The 25309-nt window shown below is 40.2% G+C and overlaps 2 protein-coding genes across 2 annotated transcripts in view; both read right to left on the reverse strand.

The window, feature by feature from the left end:
* LOC140952900 (probable ATP-dependent RNA helicase DDX60) overlaps nt 1-4640 on the reverse strand; it is a 53224-nt gene extending 48584 nt beyond the window's left edge. Inside the window, exons 1-4 of the mRNA XM_073402347.1 lie at nt 4521-4640; nt 3723-3892; nt 1672-2072; nt 512-616 (exon numbers count right to left, since the gene is read on the reverse strand). Coding sequence (XP_073258448.1) covers nt 512-616; nt 1672-2072; nt 3723-3879 — 663 coding nt within the window. The 5' untranslated portion in view covers nt 3880-3892; nt 4521-4640. The remainder of the gene's footprint in view (nt 1-511; nt 617-1671; nt 2073-3722; nt 3893-4520) is intronic.
* LOC140953276 (uncharacterized) lies at nt 4517-25309 on the reverse strand. Its single transcript, XM_073402776.1, has 6 exons — nt 24604-25309; nt 24251-24377; nt 22011-22560; nt 6964-7055; nt 5875-5973; nt 4517-4653 (listed from the first exon to the last, which is right to left on the reverse strand). Exons 1-6 carry the CDS (start codon nt 25270-25272, stop codon nt 4517-4519), a joined length of 1674 nt encoding a protein of 557 aa, XP_073258877.1. The 5' UTR covers nt 25273-25309.

A 25309-nucleotide genomic window follows, 5' to 3' on the forward strand; every position in this document is an offset into this window, starting at 1 on the left:
CACCTAAACTGACCCCTATGACCCTGAGTGTTTGTTGCATTTCCTGAGTCTGATAATTCACAGAGACTCGAAGTTCTCCCAACAAGGATAACGGCTCACCAGAATATATTTTCAAGTGCGTTGGCTGCGATTTGATATTCTTAAACGACTTCTTATACTCCACTCCAGGGACAATGGCCACCGCTGATCCAGTGTCAACTACTATGCTGACCGTTTTACCTTAAAAAATAACTGGACTTGTAAACCTGATCCACCCTAGGCCTGTCCTTTAGATTTCCAGTCAGAGTCCAAATTGCTCCTCTTTCGTACTCAAATGTAAACCAGACTTTAAATATCGCATGGGTTGCACCTTCCCCTTCTTATCACACATCTTAGCAAGGTGGCCCTTCATGTAAGTTACAGACTGTTATTGTAAACTGGTACTCCCTCACCCACACTGACCCCTATGACCCTGAGTGTTTTCAAGCCCCTTTTCATGAGGTAAGTGAGTCCTATATTTGGTAATCTATACCTGTGTTAATGGAGAGGTTCCTGGAGCCTTATGGTCATCACTGGACCCTTCCTTGCGAAAATATTCCGTCAAACCAAGCCATGCTTTCCAGGAAGGCTTAGATAACTATGGAAACAAGAGCTTTCTTAACACACACCAAAGTTATTGACGCCTAAATCTACACTTACAAGAGCCCACAAATATCTTTTGCCTTTTCCGGAGATAGGTTGGCAAACGGAACATTTAAAGTATTTTGTCTTCCTTTCAGAATCGTAAGGACGCTGTTGTAATAACAATGCGAAATTTCCCAATACGTTTATGGAGGGATCCAAAGAAGACGACGAAAAATTTTCCTCTATCTTTTTCTACTCAATGGAAGCTATTCGTGAAAAGGTTGGCCTAAGTTTTCAAAATTGAGCGAGTGCCAACACCCTGTGAATATTTCAGACTTGGCATAAATGACTCGGCGTCTGTTTTAATCTGCAGTCTATTCCGGCTAACTCTATTTTTTTCAAGGCAATTAAAGTTGTGTTTATTCCTCTCTCCGCTGAGGCAGTATTGCACCTTGCGCTTTAAAATTCTCAGGGGCTTTTTTACGTCTTGTTTTAGAACCGATGTCAATTCGGGGTCCGGCGCTTAATGGAAAAATTTCGTAGGGAGTTTAAGATACCACGACGACGACGGAGGCGAAAACGTCACTGAAAAAGTGACTGCGCGTCCTTTGGAACTTCAGCGTGATTTTCCCAACTTATTCAGTTTATCAAATGTGGGCAAACTTCCCTGAAATTGGATTCCTAAGAAAACTATCTAGGTTAAAGAGATAGAGAAATTTGTCGTCACTTATCTACGTTCTCTATAAGACCTTAAATTGGCAATTTCACGTCGTCATCGTGCAGTGACCGGAAAGAAATGTTCAAACAAAGGTGCTGCATGTGCAGAGTTGTTGTTAACCTCTTGCTTTTTGACGTTCTCATTGCCGTTGATCGCCGTCGTGACATATCTTAAACTCCTTAATACTGTAACAGGGCTCGATTATCGCTTGTCTCCCTGTAGGTGAAACACCATATATTTGCACCAGATCCTTAGCTTTTTGTTGTTTCCCGTCATGTTCTAAATGTTACCACTTTGAAAATGGTTGTATCTCACTGTTTTTGTATATTATTGAACCTGAACAACACTACCTTTTTAAACTTTGATCTGTGCTCTGGTAGAGACTCCATGTAATATCCCATCACTTTAGTTGCAGTCATTTCAATACCGGAAATGAATACACAATTCAAACCCTCTCCGAGACTGTGAAAAAGAAGACTTCTGAACAAGAATCGCAATCGGTCGCGCATTTTCTCCCCAGTAGTTTCACAAGGAATTTTTTCTGCGTCTGTTAACAACAGAAAAGCGGGAAGTTTGTCATCAACATAATCTCTCCATTGCTTTCCTAGGAAGTGATCTATTGAGGTGACAACGGTGAAAGTTGTATTGTAGTTAAGGTGCAGAATAAGGGCTTGGCGGGCTAACAGCATGGACGGCTGGCCTCTCCAGATAATCTCCATGTCTTTAAAGAACACGATATGGAAAACGCCCCCTAAATAAAGTAAACTGGGTTAGAAAAATCTGTCAAGTCGATTACTGTTTTTTGTTTATGATGGCAGATGAGATCCCCTCAAGCTTGCTGTAAATGCCGCAAGAAAATAACTTTGTGCAAGTACCAACCAGGCCAATTGCCTTATATGCTCCATACAGATCTGGCTCTGAAGAACACTAGCTGTATCAGTTGATCTTACTAGAACTACTTTTCTGTCGTTCCATATCAGATAAATGTGACAGTGTCTCTATAAGTTTGTAAGGATGACCTCCCTCTTAATTTGGAAGCCTCGTTTGGAACGGATCGAGGTATGTGGACATGCTATTCATTGAAGGAACAGATATAATTAAGTACATTTCCTAGTTTTAATTTCCTGGATAAAGTCGCACATGCATCTGTAAATTGCATGAACCGGTCAACGCAACCGTAGTAGGAAAGAAATAGAGGATATTACATGGCCGCGCAGAGACACGAAATTTCTCTTCGAGTGTTGAAAAACATTTCACGAGTGAGCGCTCCTTTCGAACTGTTTTATGATGAATTAGTTACAAAATGCTGCACAAAGACGTTTTGTCTTTGTTGAGTGTTACATAGTAAAATTGCTTTCATGCGTTGCGTGACTTTCTCGAACGTTCTCTACGTTTTTGGATTATTCATGAATGATTGATTAGGGCATGTTTACATTTCAGCATGAGTCAGCAGATTTGCATCAGTTACTGAAATCATAAAATATGTCAAAAAGCTACTACTATTCGCCTGTTTTTTCATTTTCTAGAACCTCATGCCAAACGGTATACAAGTTCCAAGCGAGTTCTTTTGTACGACCTAAGTTTCTTCCCACGAGTCTGGAGTGCTGTGTTTAGTCAGGTGTGACTAAGGTCGATCTGTGTTTACAAGTTGGCTGAAGCCGTAAGATATCTGAAGTTCAAGTGAGAGATTCTTATTATTGGCAGAGGCTGTTTGGTCTTACTTAAGTTCAAGTCAAGTTTGTGTTGGCGGATGCTCTGTTTTAAAGCTCTGTAAAGACTACGTTCCTTTGGTATTAAACTTCCTTGTGTTAATCCGACATCCCGCCGTGCTGATCGTCAGTGAATAATTATCCTCAAAACACTCGAACTCGTAACACTGAGTTTTAGACAATTCCGTGCTCAACGTAATTGACTCCTTACCCATGTCTTACATATCTTTAATCAGTACATGAGACTGCTATGCTGTTTTTGAAGCCTGATGTGACTATGAAAAATAGAGAATTCCTTTTTCACTGTTTGTTTTGTTAGACTTGTTATTCACCGCCGGTAGTCTCATATTTGACTTAGGTCTAAACGTTTAGACCCAAGTCAAATTTAGAAGGATTTGTATGGGGTCATCAGAGCATAACTAGGCTAATATCTCAGAGATAATTTCCCCCGAAATGCTAGCTTTTGGCAAGTAGGCCTCTTGGATGTTGCTTTTTTCAGAATATCCTGACAAATCCCATAATTTCACAAATTAACAACTTACTCTTACCATATTTCATTTCTTACTATTTCTCCGCATGTACAATTAATCAGTTCCACAGCCGCGACGCCGAAGTGTACGCTCCATAGCGTCTTATTTGTTTTGGTTTCCAGCCAAACAGTCCTATTAAAGACATTATGTAATTAGACTAACCTTTATCTGTAAAATACTGTAAAAATCGTTCCACTAGATATGTCAGATGGAGGAACTGGCCCCCATTACTCCAGTCCAAGTGCCTCTCTCCAAGAAGGTCCAGGAGCAAGGAATCGCCATCGATTAGGAAGATCTCCGCGTCCACAAAATCCGTCATGATATTCACTCGCCTTTAAAACGAATCAAAGGTCCAAGGATGACAAACAATAGCTTAACGCTTGGGAGGTTGATGCCTAACTGCAGTAAGCACTGATACCTTTAATTTGCATCAGTCCTATCAAAGTGCATGTCGAAACTAATAAAGGCAGATCATTGAATTTCTTTTTGTGTAATACTGAATGACTAAAAGTACAATAGAGACACATAGGGTATTCAGTACTCGACTACGACCCACCCTCCAAGTAAGAATACAGCGCTTGTCGATTTTTTTAAAATAATTGTCAACAGCATCTCTTGTTAAGCTTCATTCGTTTTTCTAATCGTTTTTTGACAAAACAAAAAAGAAAGAGAGAGAGAAAGAAAGAAAGAAAGAAAGAAAACTATGTAGCAACGCATTATTGGCGAATGAGAATACATACATAAATAAAGCACTGTCCACAAATAAAGAGAAGACAAACAGGCAAAGTTTTTTCCACTGGTATTTTTATCACGGCTCCTCTGGACACCACGGTTCAAAGTCACTGAATGGGTCATATTGTATACATAATTCGGCAGCCCTCTTTTCTTTTTAAGGAAGGTGTAAAACGCTATATACACGTTTCGACAAAATCGCATTTGACAGCTAACTTGTATACTTACAATGGTGCTACCCTGCGTCCGTAGAAGCGTTCATTGATTGTATGAACGAATTTAGAGATATTAAAAGGTGGTGTCCGAGGTCTATCAACATCTGGTTTATTGCCAGTCCCTTCTGATTCTTCGGAGTCTTCACCTATAGAAAAATTTTAAGGTGCAATGATGGTAGATGCCTAAAGCTCGAGTTGTGGGGTTAGATTAGGGGTTCGTTCACTTCTCCATCCAAGTTCCTTAACCCCACCCTCCCCCCCCTTACAAAAGCCTCTACTGCACGCTGTTAGATTGTGGACTGTTTACTGGTCATTGCCTTGTCTCGCCCAGGAAACAACTATCGCTGCACGCGAGCTATTAGTTTGGGGCTTCCGAATAGCTCCAGATGGCGGTCGGTGAAATTAAACCAAGGATGTCTTCTGTCTTTAAGTTTTCCGTCGCGAGCAAAGGTGTGATCTAGCTCTTAAATGTATAAAGATCTGTGGTTCTAGGCCTAGTTCAGCACCCTGTACTTGTGAAAATTTGAAGAACGGTTCCAGAATAATGCTGATATTTTTTATTTCATTCCTTCTGTAAGAATCAATGGAGGAATGGTCGGCGATTTTTTTAGCTTTTACATATTAAAGCTACAAGTGCACCATTCGGAACAAAAGCAAACAAAAGGCGATGTATCAGTTTAGGCAGGTTTGTTTTCCAGAGTAAGAGAGAAGCCTTACATTTTCCCATTGCTTTATCGGACAAATTTTGGTGGAAAGGGCAAAAAATAAAAAAAGCTTTTTGATGGTACATCCCAAAAATGACAACAACTTTAGTGACGGATTTTTAAAACGGCATTCGATTCGCTAGTCGGCTTTTTTTGGCAGTTCCACTTACTAGCTAATCTGAAGGGCGCAGTGTAAGGTCAGAGGGTAAGTCATCCTATTGTACGTCACACCCAGCTTCTTATAAACTAGAAACAACGATGCCTGGATGCAAAGAGGCAGCAAGGCCGGGCAGTTAATGAACTTTGGAATCCACGAATACCACGAGGTGGATTTGTTTGCAGATAGTGCCGAGTTCACCCCCTCAACCACACCTGTAATTGGGCAACCGCATTGCCTCTAACTTTGTACCAACAGATCTGGGTACGACATTACTTAGTCTCTTGCTGGTTAGGATTCTCAACTTTACTATGTTTCTTTTGACTTTTTTTGCTCTAGTTATTTGATCAGCCCAGGGTAACAAAAGTTTATTCTTTTAACATATTCTTCAATAGCAACGTTTCTCGTAAATCGAGACTGGAAAAGAAAACTATTTGTATTCTTGTCATGTGGAAGTTTCGCCACAATTTCCTTATACATAACTGCTATATTTGTTGGCAACTTACTTTCTTCCAAACGTTCTGGCTCACTCTCCTCGAAAAGGTCTTTCTCATCACCGGACTCTGCTTCATCATGTTCACAATCATTTTCAAATTCGCTTGTATCTAGAATAAATTTTCTTATTTAGTAAAAAAAGGCCCCTGATATCGATGAGAATGGGAAGATAACTTGAAAGGCAGAGATATTGTCCATAAAAGCTGGAAAATTTCCTTTCGCGATGCGTTGTACCGCTTCTGAGACCAGACAACTTAGAATTGGCTCATTTAGTTGCAACTCAAAATAATGACCCAAACAAATACCCAAACGGTGTTATGACGAGGTTCGTGTAGAGAACCGAATTACCTCACCATTAGAATTCCTAGGCTGTTTTAACACTAAAAAACCAATGAAGGAATAACAAAAAAATAATTACCAAAAATAATAAAAGAATAAAATAATGAAATAGTTAAAATAATAATTACCAAAGAAGGAATAACACAACTGGTGTTGGATTTCTCCTTTTTCCAAATAACACCGCGCTCCAGTCCAAGGATTCAAAAGCTACACATTGCAAAGGGGAAAGCCCTGTTTGATTCTAAGCGTTCCCACCCTGCGGAAAATTTTTCATTTTTTCTGAAAGCTAAAAAGTAAGCGAGGGTACACTAACCGTGTAACCTATGGGCAAAAAGCTGATGGATATTTCCATGGATACGTCAAAAAGAACAAAAGAATTTCCCACGACAGTTAACGTCGGAGTCGGGGTCGGAATCGTAAGGCGCTGATGACCTTGTGAAAATAAAAAATCGGAGTCGTAAGCGGTCATAAGCGCGACGAATCGGAGTCGGAAGAGTCAGAACGTTTCCATTTTCTTCCGATGTGAAAACTAGATAGGTGGCAGAAGCGTTCTCCCGCTCTGTGATTGGTTTAGATCTTCTGCTTCTACCTTGCGACCCCAATAACCTAGTCTTCACTTGATCGTAAACGACGGAGTCGAAAGCGGAATCAGAACGCCGTTTTCACTAGATCGTAAAGTCCCACGCTTCTGATTACGACTCCGACTCCGACTCCGACTCCGTCGCAAGTGAAAACCAACCTTTAGTCGGTTTTATACCTACCGTCACCTGAATCTTCACCAATATCCGATCCAAGGCTGGAAGGAACATCAGACTCGTTATCAGAACAGTAATCCTCGCCTCTTTCGGCCATTCTGAATCAAAAGTGGATAAATATTTGATCACTTATGATTACAGACGGAATTGGACTACACTCAGCCCTAGTACTCATTATCAATGATACTGTAACAAAATTTCCCGGTCGGATTTGCGTGACAACCCTAATATGGCTACAACAGTAAGGGCGCTCTGACTGGCTGCTGGGCGGGCAAGATTTCCTTGTAATGATGACCGGGCATTATTAGCTAGGTGTCCAAGGCATATACAATCTCTGTTCAACTCGATAGTGGACATCCATCTTATGGTCAATTTACAGCTGTCAAAAGGGGTATCCGCTGAAGTGAGCGACTCATTGAGGCGCTGTGTTTCTAAAGTGATCTGCTGACCAGTTATTGGTTTTAACTGATCGCACGCTCAATTACATCCGAGGTTTTACGTCAATAGCGCTAAAAAGGCCATATAACAAACAACTTATTAACCTCGTCCGTTCGGCCATTACAGGGAAATCTTAGACCTCGGCCTTGATGTATTGACCGAGTGTGTAATGACCTCACTGTCCTGCTAGCAGGGTGGCCTGTCACATACACAGGTAAAAGGTACGAAGAGTCAAGGAAAGTAATAAGCGGTCGAGCTAATTAATAATATAGGTAACGGAAATAATATTATTAGTGCTAGGCCACCGGACTATTTCTAGTTGGATAGATGACTATTCCTTCGCTCGAAGCCATTCGCTTTTGAGGTTTCCGTTGTATGTAAACAGTACTAAAAATATAGGTAATAAGCGATTTGCCTCGGAAGAAAGGCACACTATCGTTGGAAATAAACATTAAATAGTTATTTATCTGTTTAGCTCCCTTTAACTTCTTTCACATTATTATTTCTTTTTTGCACTTAAAATTTGGTAAATGTTTCCCCCGACTTTGCCGCACGCGAAACTACTGCCTAAACACTCATGAAAACGAATTAAAAAGACGGGAAGGGTTGACTTGGAAAACTCAGTCTACGTTCCACTGGAAAAATGCTAGCAACGCCTCTGGCAAGTGATCGCTTGTGCTAGTTGCTAATTGAGGCGATAGGCGTTTTACCTAGAAACTAGAATCGCCGAAAGGCGAATTTAACTGGGCTGCCATGGCGATTTCTTTCTAAGGGGAGGCTACGGGCTTCAATAAAACCTTACCCAATATAAAACCCAGCGATACACGGGGTAGAGATGATCAATAGACAAAAATCACTAACGTGACTAATCTAATCTAGTCGGAATATCGTTCTACGCTTATAAAGTGTGACAGGGTCAATTTTGGTGTTTTAATTACTTTTTAACAGTAATTTTCTGTTTCTTAAAAATCGCAAAAAAAGTTTCAGATTTGTTTCTGTCGGAAGTGAATATGGTTCTATTTTACGGAGCGATCTACAAATAGTTTGTTCCTATCTTTCAAGGAAAGACTTTTCATACGCAGGAGTTAAAACCCTACATGTACTTTACCTCCTCACATTTACAGTGTACGTATTCAGAACACTTTCAGTAAAATATATATGCGGGTTGTGTACATAAAAAGGTATGCATGTTAAAACGAGCAGTGGACTTTCAAAGTTTATCGAAACTCGCCAATGCTACAGCTGAATGCTAACATCAGTCGTGCTTGTTGAATTGGCGATCACGCAAAAATTTGATGATACATGTACTTACAAAAGCAAAACCTCTGGCTCACATTAAAAACAACTGTAAGCTCAGAATGCTAAGTCACCAAACCTTTTACTTGTATAGTAAGTTGGTATTTGAAGCATCTGGTGAAGCTTTGCCGCTTATTTGCCAATGAGGCTATGAGATAAACTTCTCAAAGTTCCTGTTTTCGTCGGACGAGTCTTCTATATCTGAAGACGGACAATCATGCAACGCTCTCTGGGTTACTAGCCGAGCTCTCGCGCACCGCAGCAGCAAGGTTAAGAAAATGTGGTAACCCACCCATCGAGAAATATTGCTAATCACTTGCCCGTACGTCCGACCGACCGACCGATCGACCGTTCGCACCACAGGTTTACCAATGTAAAATAACTCAATGAACAGGTATGGTAACCCAAATGAAACTTGAGGTTATTTTGGCGGGAAATCGGGAGAAAATTTATCAGAATTGCTTTTTGGTCTGATGAAGTTGATTGGTTCGACGCGTCCAAAGTTCGACGTCTGACCCAACAGACGATCTTAACTTGGAAGCCATTTTGACAAGTAGGCAACCTCGTGAGAAATTACAGTGTTTGTGTCGAATAATTTCCGTATAACGGCTGATCCAAAAAAAAATATGAATTGTAAACTAAAGCAACAAAGCAAAGGATTTTAATAACAAATTTTGGGGGACGTATTAAACTGTGCTTAAATTTCTCCAGACGCTTGCTTTAGATTTTCATATAGAGTGTTTTCACATGACGTCACGGCGGCCATATTGGTGTCCCAAAACAATGAAACGGCGGCCATGTTGGTGTCCCAAACCAATCCTCTGGGAGTTGAACTCTTTTCTTATGCAAACGATTTCTTTTGTTCCAATAAATTTGCATAGATGCTGGCCACGTGAGTGAAAACACTCTATATTGGCCTGCAATTTTTCCCGGGAAATTTTAATCGGCTGGAAGTGAAATTTTAACAGACAAATGTATAGAAAATTTTAAAAACTGGTTCTAGCGCATGTAGCCGCATGTAACGCCCTCAAATTTTTCCGGTAGAATCGTTAGGAGTGAAGCTTTAGTTTACAATTCATATTTTTTTCCGAACAACCGTTTTACGGAATTATTCGACATTAGATTCTCATACAAACACTGTAATTTCTCACGCGGTTGCCCACTCATCAAGATGGCTTCCAAAACCCTGACAAGGTCCATTTAGGTCGACCCAAATTAGATTTTGGTTCTTGTCATAAAAAGATCGACGTTTGGCCTAGGCCTTACAAGTTACATCAACAGCATTGCCGCGTCCGCTGGCAAATCCGCTCCGTTTCTTCCTTTTTACATCTTTACTGAAAATTTTTAATCAAATTATCGCGAACAGCGTGGCGAGTTCACTTTCTACTGACATCTTAAACTGGAAAGAGTCGAATTTTAAGTTTTGTAACCTTTCACCATCCGAGTCAACAGTTTTCACTTTACGTTCTTAACCTCGCATAAATGTCGATCGTTGCGGCGAGATCGATCAAAAAGTATATTACTCTCCTCATAGACACTTCCGTTGAATGGCTTACCTCAGGATAAAATTATAACTGACTTTGATTTGAATCCGAGTCTCACTTCTTCTTTAGTCCGGAGGGCTAAAATCCTGTGTTCATAATCAACGAAAAAATTAGCCTAACCGCGAAACTACCTCTGTGGAGGAGAAGCTAATCACAGTGAAGAATAGAAAAAAGTTTATTTGCATACTGGTGCTTTCCGAGAAATTCGAGCACGTTTTTACACCTAACATTTCCGAGAATCAAAATCAAGCCCCTGTAGGCCTAAATAAAAATATCACGAAAATTCGCCTAAATATGTTTCCGGAAATTCCCGATTTTTTTTTCTAATGATCTTGAAATTTTTTCTAAATATCTGGAAAAAGTTCTAAATATCTCAAAATGTCCGCCTTCATTTCATAAATACTAGTAATAATTGCAAATTAGGGGAGTGCGTTCGATGATGAGGTGGATGGCGGGGGGGGGGGGGGGTGGGTAGTGAGTGGTAGTGGGAAGGGGGTGCAAAACGTGATGGGCTTGTAATATTGAGAAATCAAAATCAAACACTTTTATCAATACGAATATCAGCAGCTGTCTTTATCAGAGTTATTGTTTATCCTCCCACTTAACAATTCGTTACTATTTCGTCTTTCCACAAAAAAGCAAGAGCGTACTGTACTTTTTACATTTACTTGGCTAAAACCTCTAAGTAAAGTACACGTAAGTAACAACAGGTCAAACACTGACTATGATCCTCAGGATATTCTTTTGCACTGTAGGATGGTCAATAAAATTGGCTAAAAATTGGGATACAGAAAATTTAAGTTATCTGTAAAGTTTAAGCGTCGCGTATCACTTTAAACCCTTGTTGCGTGACACTAGGCTAACACGACTCACCTAGTTAGCACTGTTTTCAAAATACAAAGCACCCGGAATTAGTGAGATAAAAAGGTCAGCGTTTCACTATTCAACTTCTTGTACATTTTTCAAAATGGTGACAAACAAAAGCAAATACAACGCTGTAAATAAAAACAAACAAAATCGGGGAGAGTGACTTCTTCCCGATTGTTTTTTCCTTGTTTGTTTTTTTAGGGAAGGGAGCGGCCAACGGTTGATCTTCATTAACTTTGCGTTTATTTGCAGATTGTGTTTTCAGTAAGTGAGGGGATCGTTTTCCGATCATCCACTCCCCTTGCCCACTATGGGGCTTTTTTGCGGACAAAATTTCGAACGTGAATACATCAATGTTTTGTTAAATTCATTATTGTTATGCGTAATAATACAAATTGGAAAATAACATAATCAATTTCGACTGGGGTACATCAAGTTCGAATGCTATGCATCGATGTTGTTTAGCATAAATCGCTTTTCCGAATCATTCGAGCGTGACCGTATACAACTAAAAGATGTTCAATAAAACTAAAAGATCAGGAAGCTGAAATGGAAATGACCGGACTTCCGTTAGACGAAGCTCATACGTGCGTGACATTACGTAACTAAAAGATGTTCCAATAAAACTAAAAGATGAGGAAGCGGAAATAGAAATGACCGGAAGTCACATAAAAGAAGAGGCCCCGGGAACTAACACTTCCAATATGGCGGAAATAAAGACAGATGATTAGGTGAACCACACACGTTTGAAAAGCATTATGCAGGGTGCACGTATTTGGTTGCCCAACATCGAAGGATTTTTTACGTCTTTGGGTAGGCTACTGGAAGGGCAAAGGAACACTGCGTCGTACGACTCTGCTGAATTTTTTAGTCGCCGTTTGCGAGAAAACGAAAGAACTCTTGTCACTTTGGCGCTAAGAATACTGTACTGGGCTGTAGTTCTGTCTCGGATTGTAGGCCGTCGAGGCTACAACCCTCGTTGAGGTAGCACTACGATTAGGAATTCCCCGGCGATGCCTCGGTATCTGAAACCTTGCATTAATTTCTTCCTCAGCGGAGCAAAATTCCGCACTGCTACTGTTCTCCGCCCTATTTGGGTTTCCCGATTGCGTCTGTAAATTAGTTACGGCATGTAAGACGGTGCGAACAAAACCTTGGACAGATCTAGATCTCGTGCTGTTTTCTGAGCTACTCTCCCGGTCCGCCATGTTGGTTAGAGAGAACAAACATTGGCGAAAGCGCGGGAAAACTAACGTCATTTGGACCGGACTTTATCACTTCCTGTTTCCGGTCATTTCTATTTCCGCATCCTCATCTTTTAGTTTTATTGAACATCTTTTAGTTGTATACGGTCACGCTCGAATGATTCGGAAAAGCGATTTATGCTAAACAACATCGATGTATAGCATTCGAACTTGATGTACCCCGGTCGAAATTGATTTATGTTATTTTCCAATTTGTATTATTACGCATAACAATAATGAATTTAACAAAACATTGATGTATTCACGTTCGAAATTTTGTCCGCAAAAAAGCCCCATAGCCCACGGTGATCGCATTCCTTCGAGCTAAAAGTAATCTCTGCTGACCACTGGAATTGTAGATCTCAGCGAGTCGGAGAATGCAAATTTCACTAGGTCGATTTAACAGTTGATAATAGGCATTTCTCATTCCTCTTCCCGCTTTAATACTCACACTTCATACTTGACAAAAACAGCTGCACAGATGTTTTTCGTTTAACCTGCTTGAGGACCGGTGCGTACTCGTAGATCTTCGTTTCGTGAATTTTACAACTTTCTATTCTTTTTTTTTTCTTTTTATACCTTTTTTTCACCCACGGCATTTACCCACAACCACGACCCATACTCACGATCCACACGCACTACCCACACCCACTACCCCCGACCCCTACCCACTACCAACGACATTTAGCTACACTCTGTACTTGTTGATCCCGCAAAATCTCGTTCCCAGACGCTGCGATCCCATTGGTCGGCATCCAGGACCCGTCCGCTTGGTAAGGGTAACGGTACGTACCGAAGACAATTCAATCTCCCCCTTAGATCGGCTTCCGTATCTTTTTTTGTTGATTTGATTTGTTTAAACAGTAAACAGTAAAGCCCGGCTCCGTTCAAAAATAAACTGCAGCACATTTTCGAATCCGAAAATTTTAGGTTTCCTTTTTTCTACGAATAATAGCCTAACCTGCGGAATGAAATGTGAAAAATTAAACTTTAGAAAATCGTAGGGAATTTATCAGTTAAGCTTCGAAAATTGTACATTAATGGAACAGTCTTCCTAGAAATTTTCAGTCGCCTCAAGCAGAAGAAAACTCTCGGCAACATCTGCTTCTCCGAACAGATATTTTGCAGAAAACAGTCGCTGGCTAACCGTGGCTAAGGTGATCAACTATTAGGCCTGCCATTACTCCTGCGGCAGTTTCAGTCTTTTCCTTAATCAATTATGCCCAGCAACCTAAGACAAAGATTAGAAAGATAAAAGCGGCCATGATAGCCACTTCTGGCAGGGTGGCCTGCCACACAAAGTCGTGATAAGAAGAAAGTCAAGGAAACTAGGAAGGGGTCAAGCTTATCAATAATATTGGTAATGAAAACAATAATATTATCACTGCGAGGCCGCCTTACTATTTCTGAATAGGTTGCTCGAAGCTGTTCGCGGCTTTTGAGATTTTCGTAGTATGCAAACAGCAAGTAAATATGTTTAGTAAGCGATTTGCCTCGATTTCGCGCCCTCAAATCTAGGCCCCTGATAATCGATTCAGGAAAAAAGGCACACAATCGTTGGAAATAACAGTAAATACCGTAAAGAACATTCGGCCGTCGACATAATGGGTTGTGGAAAATTCTTTCGTGGAAAACTTATGGCGGGGAAATCCTGTTTCGTGTAAAAAGCCACGTTTTTGCGAAGGCGAAGACCAGGCGAAGAGTTTAAAAGCATGCCTGGGTGTTTAGCTACCTTTACTCCAGTACGCAAGAACGTACCTGAGAAAATCTTGAAGATACATAAAAAAAAAACAAGCAAAAAAAATAGAAAAACAAAGCAAAAGAAAAAATAGATAACGGGTAGCTGAAAAACGGCGCAATTTACCTGTTTATCTCTCTTTTACTTCTCTCAGATTTTTGTTTTGCCCTCAACATTTCGGGAATGTTTTTCGCCGATTTTCACACAGCGAATGAAAACTATTTGGTAGACGGAGTAAACTTAGCGATTCTAGCGAGGCCCCCGGCAATCGCATGTGCCAGCTGCTGGTTGAGCCGCGATACGCCTGCACAAGTTTGCTCATAGCAATAATTGTTCTAAAACCACCGGTGTGTCATGACAGCGTCAAGGGTACTTGACCGTCACGCGTTTTGCTAATGACCAAGATTTTTGTTCTCCAGGTCATCTGTTGCCATTCTCCTCAACCACTCTTCTTCCACGTGCGCTTTGACTCAGTCGCATCACTGACTTCATTTTCCAATTAGACTAAATAGAAACTAATTACTTATGTGCGATTTTAAATCAACAGGTGCTAGTTTATGCTAGTTTAAAACGCTAACATTTTCTATATTGTTTAGATTTCAATTTTCAAGCACTCGAAAACAAATTTTAAATTTTGTATTCAAACAATTCTACTAGATCATAAACACTTTACGGCTTCTTAAGTTACGTAACTGCAGAAATAGGGAATACAAATTTACGTAATCAATCGACATCCTTGATTTCGACAATGACCAGAATAAATTTGACACCGACAATATTAAGTAATATCAAAGTCATGAATAAATAATCCCGGTTAAAATGAAAAATAAAACCAGAATTTCCATCAATAAAATATTGTGATCAACACTTTCCTTGTTTTTTCTTGCTATATCAAAAGCATTGTCGCATCAGTGAGACGCATCAGTGAGCTCGAGACGCATCAGTGAGAGGCGTCTGATGGAAAATATCAGCTCCGTTTCTTCCTTTGTACATCTTTACTAAAAGCTTATTTATCGCGAACAGTGTCGTTCACTTTCTATTGACATCTAAAACTGAAAATAGTCGAATTTTCAGTTTTGTAACTTTTCAATAACCGAGTCAACAATGCTTTCTTTACCTTCCCAACCTCGCATTAATGTCGCTCGTTCCGGTGAGATCGACTACAAATCACATTATTCTCCTCCCAGACACTTCCGTTGACTCGTCTGGCTTACCTCAGGATAAAATTATCAATGACATTGATTTGAATCCGAGTCTCACTTCGCTTCGTTCCGGACCACTAAAATCCTGTGTTCATGATCAACGGTAAAATTGGCCAAACCACAAAACTATCTCTGTGCGCGAGAAAAGAAAAGAGTTTATATTGCACATTGTTGCTTCCGAGAAATTCGAGCACGTTTTTACATCTAACATTTCCGAGAATCAAGACCAGACTATCACGTGCCCAGGGTACTTGTAGATCACGCAAATCTCGCTCACAAACGCTGCAATCCCATTGGTCAGCACCAAGGACACGTCCTCTTGGTAAGGGTAACGCAGGCTCTCTGAATGTACTGAGCCCGCCTGGATCGGCTTCCTTATCTTATTTTGTTGATTTGATTTGTTTAAAAAATAAAAAATAAACTATCATTAAAAATAAACTATCATTTATAATTCATTCAAAATATTTCCCTGATTCTGATTGGCTAAAAACACACGCATAAACAAAAATGGCGGACATTTCCCTCGTTTCAAGAGTACGAACTAGGCGAAATAATAACTAAAAACATGGCAACAACAGCAAGAAGACAACTCGAAGGGCGATAACTGCTATTTAGTATATACACACTCAGTGATCTTGATGATTTAAGCAATCTGATTGGTTCGCTATCTCGGACTATTCATCAATATTCACCTCCTAGCGAGTGGATAATGTTTGCGCTCGGTTTTTTTAGAGTAAAGTGTTACATTTTACTCATTTTATTGAGTAAAATTACTCACAATAAGAGTTAGCTTTTTCAACCCTCAGAGAGAGTTATAATAACTCACTATTCTTAGTAAAATGTCTATGATCAAAACATGTGAGTAAAACATTTACTCGCTGAGTAAGGTAAATCCTTTTACCTTTTATAGTGAGTAGAATTAACACCTTATTTCGAGTCACTTGGCTGTGAGGCAGACAACTGAGCAAAAATACTCACACTAAGTTTACCGATTCGTTTCAGCGTTGCAAATTAAGGAAAGCATAAAGCTGCAATGATCTCAGTAGTATACCAATCTACTAAGCGGTTTAGCCGATCAAAATCTATACACTACGATCAAGCGGCAAGCTATTAAAACTGATTCAACACCAAAGCTACAATTGTCTTCTGTGTCGTCGTCTTCATCAACCTCTGCTTGTTCAGCAACATTATTGACACTGTGTTTGGATCTTTCCAGGTGTATTAAGTAAAAAATAAAGCGTTGTTTCGCAGCACCGTGACGCGGTCACGCTCTTGTATTTCATTTGCCTCGATCACGCAAATAAATCATTGATTTGATCACATGGAACACTTGAACCATGCCAGTCACTAGTCTTGGATCAAATTATCGTTGGATAAACGAGCGCGCAAAAATTACGATTTTAAGCTTGTAGCGGAGCCCCATAGCTAAGTAAATCTATCCATCCTAGAAAATTTGGTAATCACGTGACCGTACAGCGCCCGACCGTCCGAACCACAGGGCAACCAATGTTTAATCTCACACTTTCTAGCTATAGATAGTAGTTTGGGAGCCTAGGTGCAACCTGATATTGCAAATATATTGTTTGATTAATTGACAGCTGTCAAAACAGGGTATCCGCTAACCAGTAACACCTGACCTTATCGCAGGCTCAGGTATTGACTAAGCAGTCCCGACATTATGGAATTCTCTTCATGAAAACGTTTTATAATGTGGTCAATTCTATAATTTGTTATGCAAAGGAAGCGCGTGCTTCGATCGTCCTGATTATGGAATGAGTGCAATTTGTCTTACAAAATTGTGAAAAACTACATTCTGTCCGAGGTATGTAAGGTTGATAAAAAAAACATCGCCTCATAGTACTGTTTACCTCAGATATGATGTATAAAAAGTATAAAAGGCTGGCTTACATGTCATCAGATTTTTCGCCAAGATTTTGTAAGCCCAAACTTGTCGAACAAAAAATTCGGCGGCTTCATTTTTATTCAGGCCTCCCTTTTACACAGAGGAATGTAACCTATAAATTACAACGTGTAAATTGGCTGCCACCGAGGACTATCGTGACTTATAACCGGCCTTTATAGCATAAAATTAAATTTCGGAGCTGTCCAATTAACCTTATAAAATAAAAGTGTTGTACGTGGGCCCTTTTTTTTTTTGTGGGGGAGGAATTTGTTTTCCTGGCCTATAAATCTATCGATGGACTCTCTTGGACTGTTTGAAAATCATTTTTCTTTAAAATCACTAAGCCTTCCCCTCAAAAGTCACATGAATGTGCCCTAATGTGTTCGGTTTAAATTATAAATATATCAATGGGAGCTTCACTTTTAGCCCTGGCTAAATATATATATTTACATAAACGCAAAACGCCGTTTATACCTTCTTGATTTTTCTCGCTTCGATATTGATTTCTTCAATTGGATATCGTCTTTTAAGTTTTAGCCGTGGCGGTAAAGTCTCGTGTTTACGACGTATAGACGTACTGGTGTTGAAGATTCTTCGAAATTACAAGGTAAGCACTCCAAGATAATATCCACTCCAAAACGATCTGACATACGTAATAACTTCGCATCTCTCTTTATACGCGGATGACCATCAAATGTATGAAACAGCGGGGAACCTGAAAATGGCTGACACCAATCTTATGAGGAATGCCGATAGGGCCTCCGAATGGTACGCTAGCAATCTGCCACAAGGAAACCTGAGCAAATATCAAACTATGACTTTAAAGCATAACAAGACAGAAAGTAACACTCCATTACACTTTCAAGGAAACACCATCGAATCTTCTGACTGTCTTAAATTGCTAGGGGTCACCATAGATGAACAGTTGAATTTTAACACTCACATTAATGAAATATGTAAGAAGGCGAGTCAAAGGGTAGGTGTAATGTTAAGGCTTAAAAAACTTGTCCCTACCAATGCTAAATTAACTCTGTATAAATCAGCCATATTGCCTTACTTAACCTATTGCCACCTGACTTGGCATTTCTGTAGTGCCACCGACAAAAGAAAGCTTGAACGGGTCCAAGAAAGAGCACTGCGCGCAGTTTTCCTAGATAAGCAATCAAGCTACCAAGCATTGCTGGACAAAAGTGACCTAACGACTCTTCAGAACAGAAGACTGCAAGATATTGCTATCCTTATGTATTAGGTGAAACACAAACTATGCCCCATCAAAATATCCGAGCTATTTCACGCGCATTGCTCACCCTACAACTTGAGGACGGCAGAGTTCGCCATTCCCAGATTTAGGACCAATAAATATGGTAAACACTCGCTCACCTACCTGGGACCAAAGTTGTGGAATAAGCTACCAAGCGAAATCCGAACTCTCCCATCATTATTTAGTTTCAAAAATTGTATTCGTAAATTTGATCTAGGTGTAATGATAGACGACAATTGCTCCAATTGCATCCTTTGTAATTCTTAATCTTTTTAAATCAATTATTTCATTAGTTGATGATTAGTAGGTTTTTAACTATATTATTTTGTTAGGTAACTATATTATATTGTTAGGTGTCCCCAATTAGTAGAGGGGTTCTTAACCCCATCGGCTAGACATTCCAAGACACATTAATAAAGTTTATGTATGTATGTAAGCTTAGGCTTATCGCCTTGAAGAAGGAGCTACGTAGTAATAAGTTCAGGGCTATGTGGGCCGTCTGCAGAGCTAGTGTAAAAGGGATTTAGGATGTTGCAAAAACGGTTTTTGCAACATCCTAAAGGTATTAGTATCCTCGACAAAGAACAGAAAAAGCACCAAGCATCACCATTTGCATTCATGTGCGTTTTGGCGGGCAATTTTTTTGTTTTTCGGTTATAGTTTGCTAGTTTAAAAAAAAGCCTGTAGTTATGTGCAGTTTCTATCTTAATAGATTATTGGAAACAACGTGTTTTCAATGATGACCTCTAGCTTTACATCTGCATTTTTATTTTTACTCAGCTCGTTGAAGTGTCAAATCATTATCAGAGACCTTCGTACGGGGTGCGGGCGCTGGGTGGTTTATGTGTTTATGAGGGGAGGGGAGGGGCGGGCTCGGTTGCTAGATTGGGCCAGGATCTTTTTTCCAAACCTAATACTGTGGCTGATTTTTCCTTATTTTTACTTCGGCGGAGCGCGAAGTAAACGATTCGCGACGCTCAGGAATGTATCAAAGTTGACATCTTTGGGATAAGATTGGGCACGCTAAGTCTGTAGGTTTTCGGTTTTATTCGGCTATTTGACGAGGTGAGAGCGAATTAGTTCGAGATGTCTAGAGATCACTTCGATTTCTTTGATTTATTCTTATTCGAGGAAGAAAGAATTATTATTTCGGCTTTCCCGGGGTTTGAACCGACTCACCTGTGCGACTGATCAGAGGAGACTCTGAGTCGAGGGATTAGCCGATTGCGCTACTGCGACCCAAAGTAGTTCGGCTTATGAAAAATAGCTATGAAAGACAAGATTGGGCGCCCAAGTTCGTGACTTTTTGGCTTGTTTCGGCTATTTCAGGAAATGAGACCGGACTACTTCGTGATATCTTGAGATCACTTCGAGTTTAGTGTTTAATTTACTCGAGGAACAAAGAGAGGATACTTGGCCGCGCAGAGACACGAAATTTCTCTTCGAGTGTCGAAAAACATTTCACGAGTGAGCGCGCCTTTCGAACTGTTTGATGATGAATTTAAAGTTACAAAATGCTGCACAAAGACGTTTTGTCTTTGTTGAGTGTTGAGCGGTAAAATTGTTTTCATGCGTTGAATGACTTTCTCGAACGTTCTTAGCCTGTTCCAAGCGTTCAGATAGTGGAGAGCGGTGCGAAGTAAAGAAAGCGATAAAAAGTAGAGGGGGTTCGCACCGCTCCCCACTTTCTGAACGCCTGGAACAAGCTAGAACGTTCTCTACGTCTTTGGCCAGTTGTTCATGAATAATTAATTAGGGCATGTTAACATTTCATCATGAGTCAGCAGATTTTCATCAGTTACTGAAATCATAAAATATGCCGAGAAAAGCTACTACTATTCGCCTGTTTAGTATCTCCTAGAACCTTAAGTCAAAGGGTATATAAGTTCCAAGCTAGTTCTTTGACGAACTCAGTTTTTTTCCCACGAGCTGGAGTGCTTTGTTTAGTCGAGTGTGACGAAGGTCAGTGCTCTGTGTTTACAAGTTGGCGGAAGCCGTAGGATATCTGAAGTTCAATTGAGAGTTTGTTATTATTGGCAGAGGCTGTTTAGTTTTACTTAAGTTCAGAGTCAAGTTTGTGTTATCGGATGTTCTGTTTTAAAGCTCTGTAAAGACTATGTTTTTTGGTAGTAATCTTCCTTGTGTTAATCCGACATCCCTGCGTGCTGATAGTCAGTGAATATCCTCAAAACATTCGAACTCGTAACATTGAGTTTTAGCCAATTCCATGCTCAACGTAATTGACTCCTTACCCATGCCTCACATGTCTTTAATCAGTACATGAGACTGCTATGCTGTTTTTGAAGCCTGATGTAAGAAAAATAGAAAATTCTTTTTTCACTGTTTGTTTTGTTAGACTTGTTATTCACCACCAGTAACCTCGTATTTGACTTAGGTCTTAACGTTTAGAGCTAAGTCAAATTTAGAAGGATTTGTAATTGAAGTCATTAGAGCATAACTTGGTTAACACTCAGAGACAATTTGCCCCGAAATGTTAGTTTTTGGCAAGTAGGCCTCTTGGATGTTGCTCTTTTCAGAATATCCTGACAGATCCCATAATTTCACAAATTAACACCTTACTCTTACCATATTTCATTTCTTACTATTCCTTCCTTTTTTTTGGATGTTGCTCTTTTCAGAATATCCTGACAGATCCCATAATTTCACAAATTAACACCTTACTCTTACCATATTTCATTTCTTACTATTCCTTCGCATTTACAATTAATCAGTTCCGCAACCACGTCGCCGAAGTGTACGCTCCATAGCGTCTTGTTCAATATAAAGACTCTCAATTCTGAACAATTTTAAGGATTCTTTTCTTACCCCCACCCCCAAATAATAATAATAATAATAATAATAATAATAATAATAATAATAATAATAAAACAAAGTTGCTCTCTTAACAGCCCACGTTCGATGTATCAAAAATCTACCATGACTCCAAGAATATTGACCATTTCAGTACAGACTGTAATTTGGCTGGGTTTAGGCAACAATAATTATATCTTGTCAGCGGAGTAACTGCAGAGTACTCTGCCACTTTTTTTTGGAAGCTGTATCCCTGGAAGAGCTGGATACGTGGATACGCAGTTTTCCTTTAATGCGCTTTTCTACCTTCAGTGACAAATAGACATGCTATAAGCTTTATATGCTGTCTAAAACCCCATGCATTTACACGCGTTAAAAAAATCGGCACGGCACGCCAAATTTTTGGCACCGTGCTGACGATTTTAAGGCACGGCACTCCCAATTTTCGACGTGTAAACGTATTGGTCCCAAATGTAATGTGGCACCAGTGCTCAAAATTTTAGGGGTGCCAAGACTACCTCCCGGAGGTATTCGCGGAACTACGCGGCCGGGAAACGTTGGAACTATCACGAATCTTCAGATTGTTTTGAATACCCCCAAAAATCGCTACTTAAATCTAGCTACCCCCCAAAAATACTTGCCATTTTTCAAACCCCCACAAAAACCTTCGATCATCCCTTTCACTTGAAATCCGGAGTACGTACCCCCCGGGCAAAAGGGCCTATATTAATGTATCATATAGTTCATACCTACACCCTGCTGCTAAGTACTTTTGACAATCTTTGTAGTCTTTTTCGTCGATGGTCGTGATCAGTTTTATCTCAGAAAGGCCAAGTTCTTTAAGAATATCCTCCGTTACTAGACATTCCTGCACCACTCGACCAAGATTACCTGTACAATAGTCTTGCCAAAGTTCTTCAAGAATCTTCAAAGAACCGCACTCTACAGTGATTATCAAGCTTCCAGACGTACAACCAGCTAAAACCACCTTGCGTACCTTTTCCATATATAATATAAAATCATTGAAATCTTCCGGTGTTGATGGATTTAGGTTTTCCAAGTACTTTGAGGCAATTAAATTCAGGACTTCTTGTGTGGAAGGAATGACACCGTTTCTGACATTCCCACTTAGGGAAGCAGTTGTGTTTGACACTTGTGACTGACTTGAGGTGACCGATGCAACTGAACCTTCCTTGATCACTCCTTGGGATTCTTGTGGCTGCCCTATCATCACCGTAGCTTCTTGTTGCAGACCAGGTCCAGAAATGACCTCACAGTCAATCTTTAATCTAAGGAGAGCTAATGACATAAAAAAATCTGTTAAAGGTGGATGTAGACGACCAATAAATGTGATTATAACCTGTATCTCTATTTCGCTTCACAAAAAATGACAAGCTCCAGTCAAATCCTAGTCTCCCTCGCAACCGTTTTTTGGATGTCACGCAACGCTCCCCAGCGCGTTGCGTGACATCCAAAAAAACGGCTGCGAGGGAGATTAGTCAAATCCCGGCAAAGCCTAAATTTTTCAGGCTTTCTTTTCGCCATGTCGCGTCTTTGACTGCAATGATCATGTTCTCTTCTTCTCTCTCCGCGGTTCAAATATATGAAATTCATATTCATCATTTCGTCTTCTTTCCCGGGTATATTACCAACAATTAAAGACCAACTCTCAGCTGGCTTGCTAGCTCAATTGGTTAGAGCGCTGCGCCGGTACAAATGTGTGATTAGGAACTTGAAGCAAAAACAAATGAAGTAAAACACTCAACACTGCTCTCAGCGCCAGACTAAATTTGTACGAAGTTCAACTTCTCCCACCAGTTCCCCCAGTGCATGGAATTTCATTCTTCACAGCGCAATGTAAAACTGCTAGAAGAAGGCTTATTAGAACATGACCACGTTACATTGAATACCACAATATATTGTGTGACAAAGCAACTGCAGATAGATAACCGGAAGTTTGTTCATGAGCCGACGACAATCGTGTTACATAAACTATCGTGCAAGCCGTGAAAAAAGCACTCAGCCGACCGAAAACAATAAAGAATAATTTTTGCTTTAAACCACCGATTTACCAGTAACTGATAGTTTGCTTATAAATCTTAATCGGAGCCCCCGAAAAAAAGCTCGAGAGGCTAGCGGTCAAGGTGGGACTTGAACTCGGGGCCTCCGGATTGCAAATCTACTGTTATAACCGCTCGGCCATGATGACTTCTTCCACCTGAAATAGAAACAAGACGTTCTCGAAGTGCGCACTTGGATAGCCTGCGTAGCAGGCGCTAGGAAATAAATGGGCGCAAGGCGTGTCTCCCTCGCGCGCGCCCCTTCTTTCTTGCGCCTATTTACTTTCTAGCACCTGCTACGCAAGCTAACACTTGGACGTCGTTGTATCACGCGTATGTGAGGATTTTTTGTGTCTGGCACGTGTGAGTGCATGTTGTTAAATTGTTAAGGGTTGGTTGAAATTGTTGAAAAGGAGACGTGGAGCCAAGGTGGACGTTGCTTTTAGTATGTAAATAGGTCACATTTTTCCTCGGAATTCCTAACGTTAACTGGCCCACCGAATAGCGAACGCGCATAACTACCAAATAATAAGTAACGAGTGCGTTCTTTCCTTTCATTTATGGAAAGGCAAACAATTAAAAGCACGATTGTAAAAAAAGGCTTTTGGAATTAAGGTTGAACTTCTATTAAGCGGCCATCCTCGGGGGTACCGGCATGTGGCCGAAAAATTAAGTTTGGCCGCTGAATAGAGGTTCGTCATAAAATAACCTTTAGAAGAAACATCACTTTATTTTGAAACAAACACGTGACGGGAACAAAGCTGGCCCATAATCAGTCATCACCCTCTATCTCGGATTGTACTTTCTTTCATTCTTAACACAAAGTCAAAGTAAGTGTATCAAGCGCTTGGTGGCCTCTTAATTGAGGTGACAACAATTGGGTAACTCTCGGTTCACTGAGCAAAGGAGTAATGTTTTAAGAAACTCACCACTAGATGACGGTTTTGCAGCTCTTGAAGAGGCGAGTGTGTCTCTTGACTGATTCTTCTCTTCCAGAAGGTCTTTAATTTGTTTTACTTCCTGAAGAAGTGTTGCCTCCATCAAATCTTTTCTGTTCTGTAAAATTCAAAGTGTCATAAGTCACTATATCTGGGACAAAAAAGAAGTTGCTTTATATTGCACTAAATCAGTAAACTGAAAAATAACTCAGTAACTTTTTGACTTTATGAAAAAGTATAAATCTATTGAATTTGAAAGCTTTAAAGTTCTCTGTACAACGGAAATATCAATTTATGTTTAGGTTTTGTTTTGTTTGTCTTTTTTTGTTTACTTTTAACTTTACCTCCAAACGACTTATCCGTTCACCGAATTCATCTATGGATTTCTTGATCTCCATATCATTTTTATACCAGGCCTCAAGTTCTTGCACATTTCGTTCATCTTCAGTTGTAAGAGGATCTGTCAAATATTTATCAATAGCTCCTTGCCATGCAGTTTTCCTTGTAGAACTGATCTGCCCAGCAATCCTCACGAGAGCTTCACTGATTTCTTGCCAAAGTGTTTTAAACTCATTATCTCTGATTGCCATGCCTTCGTTCACGTGACCATACACCGAGTTTCGGTAATACTTTATTCTTGCTATATCAGCTGTTAAACTGTGATCTGCACTTAGTGGAAGTGCATCCCATCCTGTGGAGGGAGGGGTCAGGTTGCATATTGTCCTCAGCAAACGGACTAGCAGAGTGACATCAAAATCTGCTGACTCGCCGTACACCCCTGGGGAAGGGAAAAGACAGTGCCACTGTGGCATGGTGAGTTTTGCAGCTTTTACCTTTGTTTTTGTTACTGGATTGCTGAGAATCGTAGGAAGACTACTTGGAGGACATATTGAGTCAAAAATCTCCCTCAGAAGGCTGGTCCCTCCACTTATTAAAAGTCGTGTAATGCGCTGGAAATTTTCTTTTCCACTCGTCGAACGAAGGATTTCTTCTGGATCTGGAGCGGCCGCCATTTTTTTCTCTTAGACCTATGAATCACTGATCATATTA

This window comes from Porites lutea, chromosome 11 (assembly GCF_958299795.1).
Source record: "Porites lutea chromosome 11, jaPorLute2.1, whole genome shotgun sequence".
In the NCBI taxonomy this organism is placed as follows: Eukaryota; Metazoa; Cnidaria; class Anthozoa; order Scleractinia; family Poritidae; genus Porites; species Porites lutea.

Excerpts from the sequence above, each read along its gene's own strand:
- LOC140953276 (XM_073402776.1), bottom strand. The coding sequence starts at position 25,272 with ATGGCGGCCGCTCCAGATCCAGAAGAAATCCTTCGTTCGACGAGTGGA. Across the intron at positions 24,378-24,603 it reads AACGGATAAGTCGTTTGGAG|AACAGAAAAGATTTGATGGA; the intron begins GTAAAGTTAAAA and ends TGAATTTTACAG. Across the intron at positions 7,056-22,010 it reads TACTTAGCAGCAGGGTGTAG|AATGGCCGAAAGAGGCGAGG; the intron begins GTATGAACTATA and ends CTTTTGATTCAG.